Source organism: Leptomonas pyrrhocoris (assembly GCF_001293395.1).
Source record: "Leptomonas pyrrhocoris isolate H10 chromosome Unknown, whole genome shotgun sequence".
Lineage (NCBI taxonomy): Eukaryota > Euglenozoa > Kinetoplastea > Trypanosomatida > Trypanosomatidae > Leptomonas > Leptomonas pyrrhocoris.
This window is the reverse complement of record NW_015438364.1, coordinates 760,798-779,855: the sequence shown is the minus strand read 5'-3', so window position 1 is coordinate 779,855 and position 19,058 is coordinate 760,798. Positions and strand designations below refer to the sequence as shown.

The window sequence follows — 19,058 nt, the reverse complement described above, 5'->3', positions numbered from 1 at the left end:
ACGCGCTATTCCATGGCGATTTTGAACATCGATGTCATTCGATGTTGCTCGACAGATAATGCAATGCGCTGGTAGAACTTTTTAGTTTTTTCTGATGGATTTGGGCTCCTTTTAATTTCGCGTTCTGCTGCATTCCTCTTCTCTCCCGCACCCTTCACACATTCAATTTTGTTTCCAGTGTGCGCGTGTCTTCCCAGCTTTGTACATCGAACATCATTGCCTGAGCAAGTGGGGGAAAGTGTCTGCTTGTTTTTCGCTGCTGCTGTGTGCACTCTGCGCACCGCTACTTCGTTTTAGGCACAGCACCAACTCCACACCCACAACAGCCAAAAAAAAAATTAATAATAATAGTGATAATGCCGCTCTCCTCGACGACGGAGATCTGCATGCTGGTGTGGCCGGCGCTGCCGAGCGAACCGGTCCTCGACCCGAGTGAGTCCATCGCGTGGGTGATTGGGTGGAACGACCGCAGCCTCTACATCATCGTCGCCTGGTTCCTGCGCAACTGCACGCTGCAGCGGGCTACCGTGGAGCTGCAGAAAATTCGCAGCGGGCTGCAAAACTTTCACGGCCACCTCGCGGAGATGCCGTACCGCAATTTGAACATTTTGGGCTGCGTGCGTCCCAATAGTACCCTCTCCAGCTTCAACGCCAACGCGCTCGCCGATGAGGAGGACATCCGTCGCGCGCGCAAGGAGAGCTACTTGTGGTTGGAGTTGTTGGAGGGCCCGGTGCTGGGGGAGCTGTGGTGCTGCGGCGCTCGCGTGCAGCCCTGCCAACTCCACGTCGTCCGCTGCGACCCCGCGAAGGTGCTCTCGACTCGCCCGTCGCTCTTCTCCGCCACTGCCCTCTACGGTGTGTCGGGTGTGCGGCAATTGCAGCGCGGCATCGCGCCGATCTGCGCTCCCGGCGCCGCCTCCAACTTAGAAGGCGTCTTGCTCCCACCGGTCATGTGTAAAGAGGCGGAGCCGCGCGTGCTGCAACGAACTCAACCGCGACGACCCAACTCCAGCAACTTAAACGACTCCATCGTGCTGGCGGCGGAGGACAGCTTCCTCCTCGCAGACCGCGACAAGGCGGCGGCGGAGCGACTGCGCAACAGCAGCATCTCGTACAACCCCAACGCCAGCCTGCACTCTGAGCAGACCTTCGCGGAGTCCTTGGCGAAGGAGACATCGTTTTCCGCCGAGCTCGATCGTAGCCACAACCGGCGCGAGAGCGTGACCACCGCGCTCGACGGCAGCGCCGTGCAGTCCGACGCGGAGCTCTCCGTCGCGGGCGGCAACACGAGTAATAGTGGTGGTGGTAGTGGTGCTGTGCGCGGCCGCGTAGGGGTGAACAGCGACTCGGAGGGCGAGCACTACGGCGCCAATGGCAGCCGCCGCGGCGAGCACAGCACGCATTCGCAGGAGGACAAGTCGCTGCCGGTGTCCGCCACCCGCACGCAGCAGCCACCACCGCCACCGCCACCGCCGCCGCCGCCCGCTGGTGTGCCGCCCCGCCTCGACTTCCCCTCTACGGCGGACAGAGCAGAGATGAGCGTTTTCTTAGCCACGATGCGTGCCGGCCGCAACGTCCGCCGCATGATTCAGAAGGAGCGGCCGCATCTCTACGTAAGAGGAGACGTGGTGGAGCCGCTGACGGGGGTGTTGAGGCTGGTGGTGAATTTTCTGTTCATCTACGTCGCCGGGGCACTGCGGTATCTGCGCTTTAGCAAGACCGCAGAGGTGCTGCTCTACCGCGTGTCGGAGTTTGCACACTTTCTGTGCGTCGTGAGCTTCGCGAGCCACGCGTGCGGGCTGCATCCCGTGCTGCCGCACCAACTCTCCACCTCGCCGGAGCACCGCTACGTGTGCATCTTCGATTACATCTCACGCTGCGCGGTCGACCTGCTTCTGGGCGTTGTCGTGTACCTGTGCGTGTCTGCCTGGGGCCCGTCCCTGTACGTCGCCTCGCAGTACCTCACCCGGTACTGGCTGTACGAGGTGCACGCGTCCTACATGGACTGGTTCGACGGCTACCCGGCTGGTCTGAAAGTGAACGAGGACCTGAACATGGCGCTGTGCTTCTTTGCCAAGTGTGTGCTAGATTGGTGGGATGCGCTGTTGAGCTGGTCGCCCGCCACGCTGCCCAGCCTCGTCTCGTTCCAGTCGACGTCGGGTGTTGCTGCGGCCCAGTTTAACAGCACCATCTCCTCCTTGCCGCCCACCTCCTGGGCGTACCCGGAGTCGGAGGACCAGCTAAAGGTGATCTACGACTGGGTCGGGACGGCGTTCCATCTGCGCATCTTCTGCCTTTTGGGCTGCAGCACTGCCGCTGCCTTCGTGTCGGACCTCACCGGACTCGTCTCCTTGCACCTGCGCTTTCTCTACCACGCTGTGGCCTTTCCCTACCGCTTTACGCGGGTGCTGCTCCGGAACTTGTTTCGCCAGTTCCACGGTGTCAAGTATAACCCCCTCCGCAAGCGATACGACGCCTACCACTTCGAGACGGACCAGATGCTGGCGGCCACCTTCTTGTTCGTCATCATCATGTTTCTCTTTCCCACGTTAGCGGTTTACTACCTGTACTTCTCCTTCGTGCTCACCACCATCTGGGCCATGGAGACGTGCTTGGAGTCCATCGCCTACTTGTCTCTGCATGTGCCGGTGCACCCCATTTTATACTGGCTGTACGCGCGACACAAGCTGAGTGGCGGGGTGGCACTATCCCACCCAGTCATTACGAGCGTGCGCCGCTTCCCCGGCCGCGGCGGCCGGCCGGACCGGGAGGAGGAGGAACTCGCATCACACACCGTGGAGGTCACCGTGGAGTCGATGCCACTCCCGCTCTCCACGATGCTGACGGACTTCTACGTGGTGCTGGACATCATGTTGATGCGGCTACGTCCGGAGAAGGTGGTATCGCTCGTGGTGCGCGGACGAATGGAGGAGACACCGAAGATGGCGGACGTGATCGGGCCGCACTTGCTCACCGACTGTGTCGCCCCGCGGTGCACGCTCTGTGCTGCCCCAACCGTCAGCCCCGGCGCGAAGAAGAAGTAAGACAGACGGACTCGCTCCCCTCCCAATAAAGCCGGTGCGGCTGAACTGGCTGACTTCAACAGCGTCCTTTTTTTTCGTTTTGCCGGACACGTATTATACAAAGTTGCTCTTCGCATGTCCCTCTACTTCTCACGAGGATGATGAGTTAGGCGACTGGACGAAACGGTGCAGCGGCTGTTTCGCTGCTACTTTGGATGTCGTTATGCATTTTTTTTTTCTTGATGTTGTTCTTGTAGGCTGTGATGATTGCGTGATGCGCACCTTCGCGGTGTGGTCTCCCTTTTTTCTTTTCGTTTTTTATCCTATAAACTGTTTCGGTGCGGCGGCACATAATGAGTGCGTGCACGCTTGTTGCGACTTTGCGTTCTCTTCTTCGGTTTTTTTTTTCCATTGATGCGTGGGGTATCAGCCCTGTTTCCAACTCAATGTTCGACACAGCAGTAAGGGGTGCAACCACGCAGTTTGCTTGGTTCATCGCAGGCAACGACTTGGTGTTTACAGCGTTCCCCCCCCCCTCCCGCTGCCAGCAACGGTGCGTTGTGATGCAACGTCCACATTGGTTTTTTCCTTGGCGTGTCGGGCTTACTGGCCCAAAAAGTAAAGGAAGAAGGAAGGCGAAATGCGTAGAAGTGAAGGCTTCGCTGCCCTTCAGCATTTTGCAGCGGTGCTTCACCGGGCCGCATGGCTTTGTGTGTGTGTGTGTTCTGCATCAGTATCATGCCTCACCCCTTCTCCACCTCCGTGTCTTCTCTCTCCCCCCTCCCCCTCCCCCGTTCATGCCGTTTCTTACCAACCTCGTCTCCCTCCGTTTCCTCTTCTGCGTGGAAAAGAGGGTAAAGCATCTGTAGCAACTTAGGTGAATCTCCCTTGTGGGTGCGTTTGTATATACATATTATATACGAGTATTACCAGTACTGTACACCGGCGGACACCCCACTCGGTCAGGGTGATTTTTCTTTCACCTTCTTTCCCTTTTTTCTTTCTTTTTCTTTCCTGGCAATTCGCTCCTCTTATATCTGGCTGACTCCCCCTCCCCCCCCCCCTTTCCCTTTACTCACACACACGCATTAACCATAACACGCGTAAATTCGCTCTGCGGAGGAAGCGGGAGTTGGGTTTTCGTCTCTTCCATTTCAGGCCCGGTAGTAATACCGTACTGTGCAAACAAAAAGAGAAAAAGGTGAAGAAAACAGGCGTCTCACATATCTTTCATTTAAAAATCTAAATACGCTCTTCTGGATATATATATTTAAGAAGAAGTTGCTTCATTGAAAACACCCGAGAAAGCTGCGCGGAAAAGCTGAAACGGAGATATAAAGCACCTGTTTGCACAGTGTTCTATACACTGCCCCCGTGTACTTCTCAGATAGCCGTGTCTACGGCTTGCAAAAACTACAGAAAATCAGCAAAAGCAGAACAAAAACAAGAAAATCCAAGCAGAGAATTGAGTGCGGCCGCGTGTCGAAGAGAGCGTTATCGTTTGTGGTTTTTTGTTTGTTTGCGCGTGTGTTTCTCTTTTTCCCTTCTCACGTATCGCTCGTTTTTTTTGTGTTTTTTACTTGTTGTTGGGACGACTATTTGCTCCGCTATTTGTTTACTCTTCGTCGTTAAACACCATTTCCGTCTTTCAGCTTATGGACAACGTCCCACATCATCCCGCCTCTTTTCCAGGGTTTTTTTCTTTGTGACTAACACTTTTGTTCCCCAACAGCCAAAAGAACTCCTTGTTGTACCTTACCTATTAATTCTCTTTGCGCTTTTCGTGGTGCGTGTTTCTTTTCTTCTTTGATTCTCCTTAAAAGAAAAAGAAGACTTGCTATTCATTGAGGCACACACTGGAGGTTACGTGAATTACCTTTTCCGTTAGAATTTCTTTCCATCTCTCTTTCTCCCTCTCTCTCGCTATATATATATTTATCCCCGTGTGTGTTTTGTTCTCTGTGATACCTCGGTGGATGTGACGCAGGTGATTTCCTTTATTTCGTTTTGTTCTCTGTTTTTACGTTTTTTTTTTCTGTGTTATCTTGTTCTTCCCTGTTCCTTCGCCATTAAGCCTCCGGTGCGCCTCCCGCCCCAGCAATCGCACACTTCTACCCTTGTTGTTATTGCTGAGATTGCGTTGGCGGCGGTTACCGGGTTTCAGCGTCACGTGACGGTTCTGTTCTGCCTCTTTCTCATTTACTTTCTTGTTGGCCACCGACAGCGATGGCGCAAGCACAATATCAACAGACGCGAGAGGGCAGCTACCACCGATCGCGTGCCGGCGCGGCTCCAGCCCCGATGACGTCCCCCGAGCAGACAATCGGCAGCTACGTCATCGGCGAAACCGTTGGCCGCGGCAGCTTCGGCAAGGTTAAAAAAGGCCGCCACAAGCAAACGAACGAGCCTGTCGCAATTAAAATCCTCAATAAGCAAAAGTTGAGAACGGCGAACATGGACCGGAAGATTCATCGCGAGATCGAAATTCTGCAACTCTTCTCCCACCCGAGCATTTGCCGCCTCTACGAGGTGATCTCGACCCCGACGGACATGTACCTCATCATGGAGTACGTGGAGGGCGGTGAGCTGTATGACTACATCGTGCAAAAGGGCCGCGTGCGCGAGAGTGAGGCGCGGTACATCTTCCAGCAGATCGTATGCGCCATCGAGTACTGCCACCACTTTCGCGTGGTGCATCGTGACTTGAAGCCGGAGAACATCCTGCTCGGCACCGGGCTGCAAGTGAAGCTCATCGACTTCGGCCTGTCGAACATCATGAAAGATGGCGAGTTTCTTGCGACGTCGTGCGGGTCGCCGAACTACGCCGCGCCGGAGGTCATCTCCGGCAAGCTTTACTTCGGCCCCGAGGTGGACGTGTGGTCCTGCGGGGTCATCCTTTATGCCCTGCTGTGCGGTTGTCTGCCCTTCGACGAGGACAGCATCCCCGTCCTCTTCAGCAAAATCAAGAAAGGCAAGTACACCTTCCCGCCCAACATGCCACCCGGGCCGCGTGAGTTGATTCAGCAAATCCTCACCGTGGACCCGCTGGTGCGTCTGACCATTCCGCAGATACGCGACAACGCGTGGTTCAACCAGCGTCTGCCGATGCGGCTGTCGTACAACGAGTCCATCTTTAGCGTGAAGGAGGACCGCATCATCTCCGTCCTGGTGAGCGAGACGGCGAAGCGGCTGGGGCTGCGGGAGCGCGACGTGCGCAAGGAGCTCGAGCACGGCGCCGGCAACGCCTACGTCGCCTACAACATTCTCATGGACGCCCGTCGCCGGCGCGAGATTGCCGCGGAGGTGCGGGAGCTGGGCATGTCCGGCGACGACGCGCGTGGCGTGAACCACGTCATTGGTCCCCAGCAGACGAAGTTCCAGCCAAAAGCGATGGAGCGAGAGCTGAACATGGGTCTCATGCTCACCCAGAGCCCCGCGATGGAGGTGCTGCTCGACGAGGCGGACGCCGCGACGAACAAGAGTGCCTACAACACCGGCAGCTTTGTGCCGGCCTCGGTGGCCACCTTTGGTGATCCAGCCAGGGCCAGCAAGCCCGGCAGCGATGTGGGCGGCTTCGGCGGCGGCACCGACACGGATGGCGCCCTAGCCGTCGGCTCCTTCCGCATCACCTCGAAGGTGCGCTCCAGCTCGTTGATCGGCAGCGGCAGCGTAGGCTCCTCGTCGCACGTCACCGGCAGCCTGCGTGGTGGTGGTGGGGGTGGCGGTGTTGGCAGCGGCGGTGGTCTGATGAGTGCGCCGGGCTTTAGCGGTAATGCCAGCAGCGGCAGCTATCGTCGTGGAGGTTTGCAAGGGGGCAGCACGGCTGCCTTGCAGCTTGGCGCTACCCTCACCGATCAGCCTCGCGTCGGCTCGGTGGCCCGCAAACACTCCATGTACACCGCCGAGGAGGAGCAGTTCATCGTGGAGAACAACTTTGGGTGGCGGGTGGGGCTTATGACGGACACCCGCGCGGAGCAAGCGCTGACGGCTATCTACAACGTCCTGCGCGCCTTCGGGATGGAGTGGAAGGTCGCCTCGCCCTTTCGCCTGCTCGCCCGTTCGACGGCCGCGACGTGGACGACGATGGCGCAGCTGAGCAGCCCAACGGAGCCCGCCCGGTGCAGCGCCATGACAGTGGCGCCCGCCGCCTCCTCCGCGCCCATCCGCATTGGCGGCGCCGTGCTGTCGCGCACGGCGAGCGACGACCCGGAGGGCGACGACATCGCCGGCAGCACGCAGCGCGACGAGGATTCCGTGCACCCACACCTCGCCCGCCCACGCCGCCCTGGCGCAGGGGGACGCAGCAGCCCCGGCGGCTACCACAGCAGCAGCCCGGTGGCACGCGGGAACTACTTTGGCGATTTGCCAGGTGTGGAAAGCGCGACTGCCGCCTACGAGACGCCCATCGCCAGTTCGAGCTCGAGCTCGGCGCGGCTGCCGCCGCTGGAATCCACCGTGGAGGCGTGCTCGGCCCCGATCCCACTGACGTCGCAGCAGGCGGGCGCGTTGTCGGTCAGCACGTCCGCACCTTCCTCGCCCCCGGCGCCGGCAAAGCCGGTGGTGCTGTCGGTCTACCTCTTCCGCATTCACGAGCGACACGACAAGGGATACTTGGTGGACCTGAAGGTGATGCGAAACACCATGATTGGGATGGATTTGGTGCTGTTGATCTCCAACGCTCTCATCAAGCTGGTGGGCTGAGAGATTCCTTTCGCGCTTCTTTGTCCATTGCTCGCTGCAACACGCAACACCCACTGGCACTGTGGAAGGGAAGAGAGGGACGACGTAGAAGTGAAGCTCCCACGTTGCGCACCTGCACATCGACTGCAATTATTGATGGACGCACCTCTTGACATTTCAGCTAACTCATTCAAAAGAAAATAATAAGAATAATAATAAGGAAGGCGAAGAGCGCTCTGAATGGGGTAGGAGGATTGCACGCTGAGCTGAAGACGCAATGCGCGAAACGCAGAAGATAAAGGGCAAAGGGGGTGACCGCCTATCGTACCTGCGTTCGTCTACCGTGGTGTGCTCTGATGATTCGTATCTTCAATCTTTTGCTGCCATCGTCTGAAAGGTGGATGTACTGGTGGGTTGTTGTTTTTTTCGTAGGAGGGGGGGGGGGGGGTAAGGCGTGGCGAAGATTGTTGCAGAGGTCACCTTCGGTCTAATGCACTTTTCTCTCTTTAAAAAAATATATTATTTAGGCGTTTGGGTGTCTTCTGTGCAAACTATCATGACTTCTCTGGGCTTATCTGCTGTCGCTATTACCATTATGATAACTATTATTATTATTCCTCTTTTCTCTCTCCTTTTCTAGGTTCTTTTTTCTTTTCTATCCCTTTGAAAATGCAGCATCAAGACAAGTGTTTCCATTGTTCGCACTGTGCTTGTATACATCTACGGTCCGTCGTCTGGTACGAGGAAGTGGACTGCTTTCGGACCTCGTTGTTGGGGGTCTTTTCCCCTGTTCTCAGTCGCGTATTTGTGTGTGTGTGTGTGTGTGTGTGTGTGTGTGTGTGTGTGTGTAGGGGCAGGGGGGCTTCCAGACACGATGCATGTTTTGGTACTGCGCCCTACGTCCCCTTCCCACCACTCTGCCTTGATGGCTTTTTCTGTTGTGTCTCCAGGCGGCTGACCTCTCTCTTTCTCTCTCTGACTGCTCGCGGACCCGTTGAACGAGGCTGGATGGAAGACCCTCGCGTCCTCTTACTTTCTTTTTCTTCAGCTTCGCACGGCGGATGGAGGTGTTGCCTCTCTCTCTCTCTCTCGATGGAAGAAATCGTATTCCCCCTCCCCCCTTCTCACCTGTGTGGCTTTGCTCCTCTTCGCTTCTGGTGTTTCTTTTTGTGCTTTGGTGTGAGTACGGGGTTTTGGTATGAGCCACCGTCTCTTTTTGATTTGTTCCCCCCTCTGCGTATACACAGAGAGGAGGGGAGGGAGAGAAGCGGTGGATCGATGTGTTGAGTGACGCACGCAGCTTTACCTCTCTTTCTCTTTGCTTTCGGTGTGATGACGCCGATGCGTGCTAGCTGATGCAGCGTACCATTTCATTGCGAGGTTGTTTCATGATTATTATTACTACTACTACTATTATTGCTTTGGCATTATTATTATAACTGATATTATTGCTGTTTGCTTCTCCGTATGTTTGCGTCTTCTCAGATCACACGTAAACCAAATGAAGGATTTCTTCTTCAAAAGACTGCGCGTGCTTTTGCTGAATAGTGTGAGGCAGTAGCCCAGTAACGGGAACACGTCAGCTTCTTTCCCAAACTTCATCTTCCTTTGAAAAAAGGAAGAGAAAAGGAGGAGCCGGGGGTTGCCTTTGCACAAGTCTTCACTATGGATGAATGACTGCGCTGCGCTATCTGCCGCTGGCTTGCTTCTATCGGCGGACGAAAGAAAGAGCTGTGGAAAGGTTCTGAAGGGAGAAAACACGAATACTACTCATGATAAAGTGTTTATTTGCTTTCTCTAGCGTCTTCGCATGCGCACACACATACACAAACACACACCACTGTGAAAGCACAACACGTGCGTGTTTGCTGTTCTTACTAATGATGCGATCTTGGCTCTCTTCTCTTCTCTGTGCCTTCGTTTTTTTTTCTTCTCTTTGCTTGTGCTGGTCCTTGCAAACGCCTGCTTTCAGCAACATCGGGGAGGAGGCCCTCACTTCTGCGGCCACACATCACCGAGCTGAAGGGTCGTTCATTCTGCTGCCGTGGCGAGCGTTCCCTTCTATTCTTCTTTTTCCTTTCTTCTTGAGGGACGTCCGATAATGTGGCGCACCTTTGCGCTGCTGAAGCCGGCAAATCGCAAAGAACCGAACATCGGACGTCTCCTCTACGGTAAACGCAAGAATGCCGTCCTCCACGTCAGCGAGGCCAAACCCGGCGTGACAACCGTGCTGGCGCAAACCCCGACGGAGAAGCTCTCCGCTGCCGTGAAGCATGCCCTGCGGGTCAACGAACTCGGCCGCGATGAAGTTGTGTCGCTGTTGAAGCAGCACCGCGCCTTGCGTCGTCTCGACAGGACGGAGGTCCTCGTTCAGACACTGCGCGAGGCGCAGCAGCCTCTTACCGCACAGCACTACTGCATCCTCATGGCCCACGCCAACGACGAACGGCAAACACGCAAGGCACTGCAGTTTTGGAAGGCCGCGGTGGCGGAGGGAAAGGTCAACGAGCGGCTCCACGGGGCCTTGCTGTCCACCTACCGCAACGCAGGGAACTGGAAGGCGGCGATGCAGCATTGCGAGGGACTCTGGGCGGATCAGCAGGTGCTGGATCCGCTCGCCGTGCACGCCGTCATGAACGCGTGCCGACGCTACGGCCCGTGGCAGGCGGGGTTGAAAGTGTTCTCGAGCGCCGTGCAGAGCGGCACGAAGCCGAACGGCGTGGTCTACTTGGAGCTGCTGCGGCTGGTTGCGCAGTCGACGATGCCGGGCCGCTGGTCCTACAGTCTTGCCATCTTGAACGCGCTGGATGCAAAGGTGGAGCTGACGGCGGGGCACTACAACGCCGTGCTGTCCACGATGGGCGGCCGAAATTGGGAGAAGGGAATTCAGCTCTTCCACGCAATGCAGCAGCGCAGCATTCAGCCCAGCGGAGAAACGTTGAGCGTGGTGCAGCAGCTGAACCCGCACAGCGTGTCCCACTGCATTCGCTGCGTGGCGGACGCACACGCGCTAGGGATGCCGGTCACGGACACCATGTACCGCAGTGTGCTTCTGAACCTGTTTCGTATGCAACTCAACCACGAGGCAACACAGTTTGCGGAGCGGGAGTACGGACTAGACCGCGCAGATGCCGGAAACCCGGTGAGTCACACCCTCGCCCTGAGCATTGCATTAGTGGACGCTCTTCTGGCCCATCCACGGCCGCACGACGCGCTGCTAGTGTACGAGTCGTTTCAGGATAGGATCGGCGATGTGGTGGGGGCAGCGACGCGGCAGTTGGGGACGACGGGCTCGCTGGACCAGCGCTGGCTGGTGCAGGGCCGGGTAGCCGTGGTGGACCACAACGTGCTGCTCTCGTCCTCCTTTGAGTCCCTCATCCACCACTATGACTCGATCTTTATTCCCTTCGCGGCTGTCCGCCTACTCGCTCGCCGCGCCCGCGACAACGGCGACTCCGTGCAGGGCCGCTACATGAAGACGGTCCTGCGTCGCATCGGGCTGCTGTTGCGGCGTGAGGAATGGCGGATGCTGCGCGTGCTGCCCTTTGCGCATCAGCTGCTGGCGCTCACGTATTTGAGCGAGGGCGGGCCGTCCAGCCCCGATGCCCTGCGTGCGTTACGAGCGGAGGCAGAGAAGCACGACCTACTTGACGCTCCGGCTGCGATGGAGACAGCACCACGTAAAGAAAGTCAATTGCTTTCTTCCGCGTCTTCTTCGTCCCCGTCGGGGAGAGCATCCGCATACGGCAAAGCGCTACTGGACCGACTCACCCCGGCTGGTGAGGAAGGGCTCGACCTCAGAAATATGGGAGACAACGCCGTCGTTGGAGGCTTCGGTGCGGACATGATGATTCGATCGGAAGGCAGGGCTGAGGGTGCAAACCTTGTGGTAGCGAAAGCTACTGCTGGGGGTGCCGCCGACGCCCTCGCTGCTGCTGCTGCTGCTGCGACTTCTCAACGCACTACCAGCCCGTCTTCTGCGAGCCAGCCCAGTGTGTTTGTCTCTTCGCAGCGTGTCACCTCCGTGGAACGTGTGACGGCCGTCGCAGCGATGCTGAAATCGCTGAACCCCGATGCAGAGGTGCACGTCCTCTCCTCCAACCCGTCGCAGCTGGCGTCCGTATATCACTGGAATGAGGTGCGTGCAGGCGTGCCGTTGGTCGGGGTGCACTACCCGGAGCAGCTGACGGAACTTGCTCCCCCGGCCACGCCGCTGTCAAGCGAAAAGGGGAGTAACTCAGCCGCCTCGAAGCGAAAGCCTTCGTGAGCGCAGAACGAAAGGGCGCGAAACCTGTGGTGTAGAAAGACACCTTGCGTCCCACGGAGTCAACTCCCTGCTCCTCACTCGCGGAAGAGAGGTGTTACCCCTCACTTAAGGAGCACGACGGATTTAAAGGTGTTCTTCTCGTCGTCTTTGCACTTTTACGTGTTGCTCCACAGCACGGCACCCACCGAGGACTCCCTGCGGTGGCTGTTGTTTCTCACTTACCCTTTTTTTTTTTCACAGGCGCCTAAGATCAACATGCGGGAAAATATGCCTGCGCTTAACATGAAGCCGCTGACCCAGCATCGAGGAACGCTGTGAGCTGCATTGGTTTTACACCCAAATAATATTCTGCCGGCGTTTCACACTGCACTTTTTTTGTGCTCTGCTTGACGATAGTGGAAGCGGAAGGGCGAGAGACTCTCTCACTCTCTCTGCAGCTTCACTCGCACATCATTCGCGAAAACGACCACCTACAACGGGGAGAGAACGATCAAGGACGAGCAAACCGCCGGATCATTCTGTGCATTGACTCAGCATCAACGCTTTCCACCTCGCCGACCTTCCGCACTCCTCCCTTTTTTTTTCAGAATTGTCAAGTTCATCGCTGTTTACTCTCATGAAACAGCTTTATGGCCGTGGTCAGCGATGAATGAGTCTGCCGTATCCCACACGTCACCTCCGGTGCAGTACCCATCGACCTTCTCCGATGAGCTCATCGAGCACTGCCGGCAGGGATGCATTCCGCCGGAGGTCTTCGCAGATGCCCGTGCGTTGCTGACAGAGGAGGTGCGACGGCGCTACGTGCGGGTGAACCCGCGCTGCCTGACGCAAGTCCTCGATGACGGTGCAGAAGGTGTGTTGCGCCTTGGGACGCTCTCCTCTTTGCCGGATGACTCGTCGCCGCTCACAAGTGAAGAGCGGCAGCTGGGCTGTGAAGCACAGTTACATCTTCGCTCTGAATCTCCTTCAGGACACGCAAAGAACGAGTCACCAATGCTGTCTTCTTCCGCGTTCACCAAAGCGCACATCATCACCGCTGTTCCGAAATCCACACTCCTGCGCCTTGGTGTTGCCCATCTTACCGGGCTGCCGTTGGCCTCCGTTCAGTCTGTGCCGTGGCTGCCGTGCGGTGTCTTGACCCTCCCCTGGTCCTACCCAATAGGCGGCAGTCTTCTCTTTCGTGATGGCGTCCTCGTCGCCATGGACGCGGCTTCCATCGCGGCAGTCGTAGCGCTGCGGCCGCGGAGGGGCGAGCGGGTGTTGGACCTCTGCTGCGCGCCGGGCATGAAGCTGGGCCTTATCGCTGACGCCGTCAGCAGTCAAGAGGGGGAGGGTGAGAAGGACCTTCCACGAGGCGGAAGAGGCCTGGCGGTAGGCGTGGATGTGAGTCTCTTGCGTGTGTACATGTGCCGCTCTACGCTGAAGAAGCATCAGTGCGGCACAGGCGCGCGCACCTCCTCCTGTGCTGCGACGTCCCTCCCTGTTTGCGTGTTTGTGGGCGACGGACGGTACTTTACAATGGCAGACGCGATGGCATCGATGGACGAGGCCGAGACGGCCACCGTGGATGTGGGCGTCGGCCTCACGGCGAGGGAGCGGCGTGCGCTGCGGCGACTGTCGGAGAGCACTACGAAACGGCGAAGGTGTGATGCCGATATGGCCCCAGCAGCGGCGGTGCAACGACTGGTGTCACCGCTACGTGCGTCGGGCAGCTCTGCCGGTGCGGTGCACGTCGGCTATGCTCCTGCAGAAGCCCGGGCATCCCTTTCGGTGTGGAGGCAAGAGGAGGAGAACATAGAAGCGCACGAGCAAGGCGGGGTTGCCGAGAAGTGCCTGTTTGATCGTGTATTGGTGGATGCGGAGTGCTCGCACGACGGCTCCGTCGCGCACCTCCAGCTGGAGGACAGCAAGGCACCGCTAGACATCGGCAACTCGAGCGCCGTTATTGAAAAAGGGCGGGGGCTCACAAATAAGTACCGCATGCAGCGCCTCAATTTAAGCGTGGACGGCACGCCACCAGCGGAGGCTAGCGATTCTTCTTCGTCCTTGTTCGACCTGCAGTCGGAGCTGCTCTACAACGGTTATCAACAGCTAAAGCCCGGTGGCACCTTAGTCTACTCCACATGCTCCTACGCCTTCTCACAAAACGAGCTTGTTGTGCGGCGCTTTCTCAGCCGTGTCAACGCACCGGCGGCGCGGGCAACGAACTCTGTCAAGGTGAAAGCTGTATTGGTGCCAGCCTTTTCGTACACACACGAAGGGCGTGGTACCCCCAATCGCGAGTGCGTGGAAAATGCGCCGGTCTCTTCGTGTGTTCGCATGGAGAGCGAGTCAGCAGCGGAGGCGCTGCAACAGCAGCTCAACGACCATGCGGCTGACTATGGTGTGGTAGAGGAAGGAATGCGCCGTCATTATCCGCCGGCGGAAGCGGGACCGTTGACTTCTACGCCGGTTGGGAGTCGATTTTGGCCGCGGACCTTTTCAAGCAGCTTCCTCTACGTCGCGAAGGTCTGGAAGAAGGTGGAGGCGTCGGATTGATGGAGAGTGCGAGGACGAGGGAGAGGAGGGGGGACCGCAAACTCGGTTCTACTCTCGTGCATTCCAATTTTATCCACGCAAAGGGATCGTTTCTCTTTGTCACTGTGCCTCGGATGAAAGCACAGCTCACAGGTCAATAATGCTTACAAAAGGTCCTGGAAAGAAGGAAAGCACCTGTACTCGAAATGCTTCACTGACGTGTGCAAAAAATAATAGTAGCAGTTGTATGCATCCGTCTGCCCCGGCTACGATGGAAAGCGCTGTCCGCAAAAGGACAGACCGGTCCACTTCGGCATTGACCACTTGTCTTAAATCATTTTGTTTGTTCTTTTTCCAGGGAGCGGATCCACACCCACAACTTCTCCTTGCACACTTCCTCCGCATATCTACCCCCTTTTCTTCTCTTTTCTCGTTCTGCTCAAACGACCGCAGGACACGCTGTCAGACACGGCAATGCTTCCTCGATGGGGCATGCGTGTGTTTTGCGTACCTCTTGCCTGGACCACACATCACGCACGTCGGCAGGCGAGCGCCTTAGCGATAGCGGTCGAACAGCAGCACTCTGCTGTTGAGCCGGAGCCACGTTTTTTGGAACCGTCTCTCTTGCCAAGCTCTAACGACGCGCTCTCTGGAGGTAGTAGTAGCACCGTTTCAACCCTCGAGAAGCGGCGCGATGTTGGCACCTCCGTCACCTCTCCGGGCCGGCACCGCAACGTGCAGATTGACTCGGCTGCTATTCAGCAACTCCCGCATGAGAAGCAGCTGCACCTGACGCAGCTGGAAGGACTGCTACGGCGTCGTGTACGGCACAGCTGTCGCGTTCCGTCGCACGCGCACCGACCAGCCACCGAACACAACATTGCAGGACCCTGCGGCACGTGTCGCTTGCACAGCAGCGTTTCCAGAAATCCACTCCCCTCCTTTGCGCCACCCAGCCAAAGTCAGCCCAACGGGGATCCACCGCGCAGTGCGTCCTCCGCTGTTCCACACCGGGGGCTCTTTGTGATGTGTCGTGTGGTCGCCCAACCTTTGCATCTTCCAACTCCGCAAAGCGGTGCCGGCTCTGCGCTCTCGCTGGATAATTCAAATGAAACGCACACATACCGCCTTGGCACGGTGGAAGGACGCACTGAGGAGGAGGTCTTCACCGGGGTCAATCACGCCTTCCACAAGCACGTAAACCCGCACGCGGCAACGCTGCGTGGGATCCTCAAGGGGTGTGCGGAGCAAAACGCACTCGGTGCGGTAGCGGCGAGCGGGTGTGCCTACACCGACGTCACCGACGTCTTTGTTCTCGCTGTTCGTGCGGGCGCCCAGAACGAAGGAGGAGAAGACGGACTGTTCAACTGCGATGACGCCGCCGCTATCTTTCCCTGTGCGGAGTGTTGGCGCCATTTGTGCCACGTGGCGCGTGTGCGACATCAACACGCGTTGCCACGACTGCGTCTTTTTGTCTCCGCGTCTTCGCCTGCCGCCACCGTGCATCTTCTTTCGCTGGCGCACCAACGTACAGACGTGATGGAGGAGCCGATGGAGGTGCGTGTTGTCACCCGGTATACCCAGGGATCAAGGTAAGGATGAGCAGGGAAACGACTGGCGCTTGCCTAAAGGTGCCCCAACCATGGTGTCCTCCCTGTTGTAGGAACTTTTGCTGTTCCTCGTTGTTGATGGGTTGACCGGAGTACCTCCTCCGGGTTTTCTAATCAGTCGCTATTCACATATGTATCCTAAAAGATATATTTAAGCGTGGTACTCGGTCCATTGTTTTTTTTTTTTGAATTTCCTCCCTTAGTGTTACGGGTGCTGTGGTAGCGCTTTCCTGCACGGGAAAGTGAACCATTGTTGGTTTTTGCAGCTGATGTGGCTGTCTCATGTGCGTCATTCTTGTGTGTGCGTTCCTTCTTCTTTCGCTTTCTTTCCATTTTCCCCCTTTTTTTTCTCTTTCCCTTGTCCGTTTCCTCGTACGCACTTAAGCTTTGGCGGGCAACCTTTTGCGTCAACGATCACCCTTCCTCCGTCCCGCTAGGCTTCTCAAAACTCAGACCCAGCAATATATATATTTATACATATATTTGTCACTCATCCTCCCTCCCCCTCTCCTTTTCAAAGGCATGCGCGGCAACGTTTACGTCCACAAGCCGTACTTGGGCACCAACACCGCCTCTCTCAAGGATTCGAATGACCCAGCTCCGGACTTCGTCAACTGGAAACTGGCGCTGGACGGCGCGGTACATCGCGGCAGCTACAGCACGGGCAGTCACAGCAGAAGCAGAGCCAGGACACCCTCGCAGGGACACAGTGCTCGCGCAGAGCGGATGCCACAGCGTGCCGCGCCACCACCACTGCCACAGCCTCGCTTCACCGCACGCAAGTCGCAAGTGACGCCACAGCCGCAACTTCGCACCGGCCCTCTTTCTCTTGCGCCGTGGGAGGCGAAGGCAGTGCAGGTGTACCGGGGCCTACGCCGCTGCCGCCGGCAGTACGGGACCACGGCGCCCTCCTTCTCCACGAGCGACGTACGAGTGGCCTCGCCAGGGAACGCATGGAGAGAGCAGCCACAAGAGGAAGTGCAGGAGGCAGCAAGTGAGTCTGTCGTGGCTCCTTCGCTTGTGCCGATGATCGCGTCTGCGCTTGACACCTGTGCGCAGTGGGAGCCATGCCGGGTGCGCGAGGTGTGTTGTCCGGATCATCCCACCGGGTCCTGCTACGTACCGCCAGCGCTGATGCTGCAGTACTTCTTGCGCATTGGTTACCCTCTGCAAGTGAGTCGAGTCGATCCTGCGTTTCGCGCGCAAACCATGGCCGACCGTGGAGCCCAGACCTACACCGCCCTCCTCATCTCGGCAGCGCAGCAAACTGTGCGTTGGTTTCACGGCGGAGGTACGATGGACGACACGCCGGATGCCTCTCCGCCGTCGCTGGACTTTTTACCCAGTGTGCTGGGACAAATGGTGATGTCACATCACATGTCGGTGCGCACAGCCGCCATCTGGGTGGTGCGGGTGTGCGTGGGCTTCATGACGGCCGAGAGCAACCGGCTTGCGGAGGAGCGACACTTGCGCGACGGCAAGTCGAGGTCCACTGTGCCCGACTGGCCGCTTTCGCAGACGTGCATGGAGAACATCCGCCTGCTAGCACAGGTTATGCGAGACGCGGTGTATCGACTACAAGGCAACGCGCTGCCCACGGTGCGGCTGGATGAGCGGGTGCCGACGCGCCACGGCCTGCGCCTACACGTCGGGGAGGAGGAAGACGAAGAGGACGGCAGCAGCGGCAACAGCGACGACGGCGGAGCACCTGAGGTGAGCGAATATGCCGCCGGGGGTATGCCGCCCTCAACGACGCGTGAGGGGGAGGATGATGAATGGAAGTACTTTCACCTCCTGGTGCTGCAGCAGGCCGTCTCACTGCTCGTGCGCGGCTGCCTCATCGACCCGCCACCCGCCTCAAGCGAGCGCACTGGAGGCCGCAGCGACGATCGCGACGGAGGTGAGGCGATGCGCTCGGATATTCCTGCCCTGCCGCCGCCCGCCGCGCCTGACGCCGCTCTCCTCCCTCTTCCTTCCTCATCGTGCGCCGTCCTCCAAGGCTTGAGGCAACTCATCTTTTTCATTCGGGCGCAGTACAACCTCTACGCCCCTGATCGCCTGTACTGCCGCACCGACTTGGATGGAAGGAGCGCCTTCTTCGCGCCCGTCTACCCAAACGGCCCCACGCCGCCGTGGCCAGAACTGAACTCGGAGAAACGTGTACTGCACCGCATCGAGAAGCAGTGGGTGGCCTTTGCGGAGGCCACGGTGCCGCGTGTGAGTAACATCCTCACCACCAACAACTACCGCTACATTCCGGCGATCGCTGGAGCGCTCAGCATCCGTTAGACAACGACAGCGGTAACAACAACAACAACAGCAAAAACTCCTTCACCGTGTTGCGGGTGTTTCTGCTTTCTCCCTGCGCGGATGGAGCACTGCCACCGCTACGGACGTTTTTTCAGAGCTTTCTTTCTCTCTTTCTTTCGTTTATATATTCTGTCAAGACCCTTCCTCCGGCTGGTGTTATTTCCTCTTCTCTTCGTCTTTCTGCAATCCTTCTGATTTTATATTTTTCCCCACTCTTTCTTGTTTTTCATTTGTGTTTGTCTTTGCCGCATCACAGCAGCAAAGGGCGTTACGCGTGGCTTTCGGCGAAGCAGGCGTTACGGTGCTCTTTTCTCAGACTGGATGCAGGCAGCTGCCTCGCCGTCCTCATCGCCGCTTTTCCTGTTTTGTATGCGTCATAGCCTGTCGCCGCACATCTGCTCTGCCCTGCAGCTCAGGGAACTCGAAAACAAAACACACACACATACAATAGCGCGGTGGAGTCTTTCGGCGCTTTATGTGCATCCGCCTGCATTCAACGACGAGCAGTGGTCTCTTCTTTCAACGTGTTATTTGTGAATTGCAGAAAGGAAACGACGTCTACGTCAACGCGTTATCGGACTGCTTTTCCACTCACGGAGGGTGCCGTGAACACACCTCGTGCAAGTGGCGTCACATACGTTTGCAAAGCGC

The 19,058-nt window shown here is 57.6% G+C and overlaps 7 protein-coding genes across 8 annotated transcripts; all 7 read left to right on the top strand.

Moving 5' to 3' along the window:
- Nucleotides 1–177: 177 nt before the first annotated feature.
- ABB37_04794 (putative N-acetylglucosaminyl transferase component) lies at nt 178–3,044 on the top strand (the record flags this gene model as incomplete). Its single annotated transcript, XM_015802592.1, has 1 exon — nt 178–3,044. The coding sequence occupies exon 1, from the start codon at nt 357–359 to the stop codon at nt 3,042–3,044; it is 2,688 nt and encodes an 895-aa protein (XP_015659036.1). The 5' UTR covers nt 178–356.
- An 829-nt stretch (nt 3,045–3,873) lies between these two features.
- ABB37_04793 (putative serine/threonine protein kinase) lies at nt 3,874–7,724 on the top strand (the record flags this gene model as incomplete). The annotated part of the gene is made up of 1 exon (XM_015802591.1): nt 3,874–7,724. Exon 1 carries the CDS (start codon nt 5,250–5,252, stop codon nt 7,722–7,724), a length of 2,475 nt encoding a protein of 824 aa, XP_015659035.1. The 5' UTR covers nt 3,874–5,249.
- Nucleotides 7,725–8,372: 648 nt separating this feature from the next.
- ABB37_04792 (hypothetical protein) lies at nt 8,373–8,990 on the top strand (the record flags this gene model as incomplete). Its single annotated transcript, XM_015802590.1, has 1 exon — nt 8,373–8,990. One exon carries the CDS (start codon nt 8,373–8,375, stop codon nt 8,988–8,990), a length of 618 nt encoding a protein of 205 aa, XP_015659034.1.
- Nucleotides 8,991–9,674: 684 nt separating this feature from the next.
- Nucleotides 9,675–11,970, top strand: ABB37_04791 (putative mitochondrial hypothetical protein; the record flags this gene model as incomplete). The annotated part of the gene is made up of 1 exon (XM_015802589.1): nt 9,675–11,970. Exon 1 carries the CDS (start codon nt 9,805–9,807, stop codon nt 11,968–11,970), a length of 2,166 nt encoding a protein of 721 aa, XP_015659033.1. The 5' UTR covers nt 9,675–9,804.
- A 586-nt stretch (nt 11,971–12,556) lies between these two features.
- On the top strand, nt 12,557–14,508 carry ABB37_04790 (hypothetical protein; the record flags this gene model as incomplete). 2 transcript variants are annotated; one of them, XM_015802588.1, is made up of 1 exon in its annotated part: nt 12,557–14,508. In XM_015802588.1, the coding sequence occupies exon 1, from the start codon at nt 12,616–12,618 to the stop codon at nt 14,506–14,508; it is 1,893 nt and encodes a 630-aa protein (XP_015659032.1). In that variant the 5' UTR covers nt 12,557–12,615. The 2 variants fall into 2 exon arrangements, with proteins under 2 accessions (XP_015659032.1, XP_015659031.1); XM_015802587.1 differs by having other exon boundaries at nt 12,567–14,508.
- A 431-nt stretch (nt 14,509–14,939) lies between these two features.
- Nucleotides 14,940–16,083, top strand: ABB37_04789 (putative mitochondrial hypothetical protein; the record flags this gene model as incomplete). Its single annotated transcript, XM_015802586.1, has 1 exon — nt 14,940–16,083. Exon 1 carries the CDS (start codon nt 14,962–14,964, stop codon nt 16,081–16,083), a length of 1,122 nt encoding a protein of 373 aa, XP_015659030.1. The 5' UTR covers nt 14,940–14,961.
- Nucleotides 16,084–16,481: 398 nt separating this feature from the next.
- ABB37_04788 (hypothetical protein) lies at nt 16,482–18,386 on the top strand (the record flags this gene model as incomplete). Its single annotated transcript, XM_015802585.1, has 1 exon — nt 16,482–18,386. The coding sequence occupies exon 1, from the start codon at nt 16,620–16,622 to the stop codon at nt 18,384–18,386; it is 1,767 nt and encodes a 588-aa protein (XP_015659029.1). The 5' UTR covers nt 16,482–16,619.
- Between the last annotated feature and the right edge of the window lie 672 nt (nt 18,387–19,058).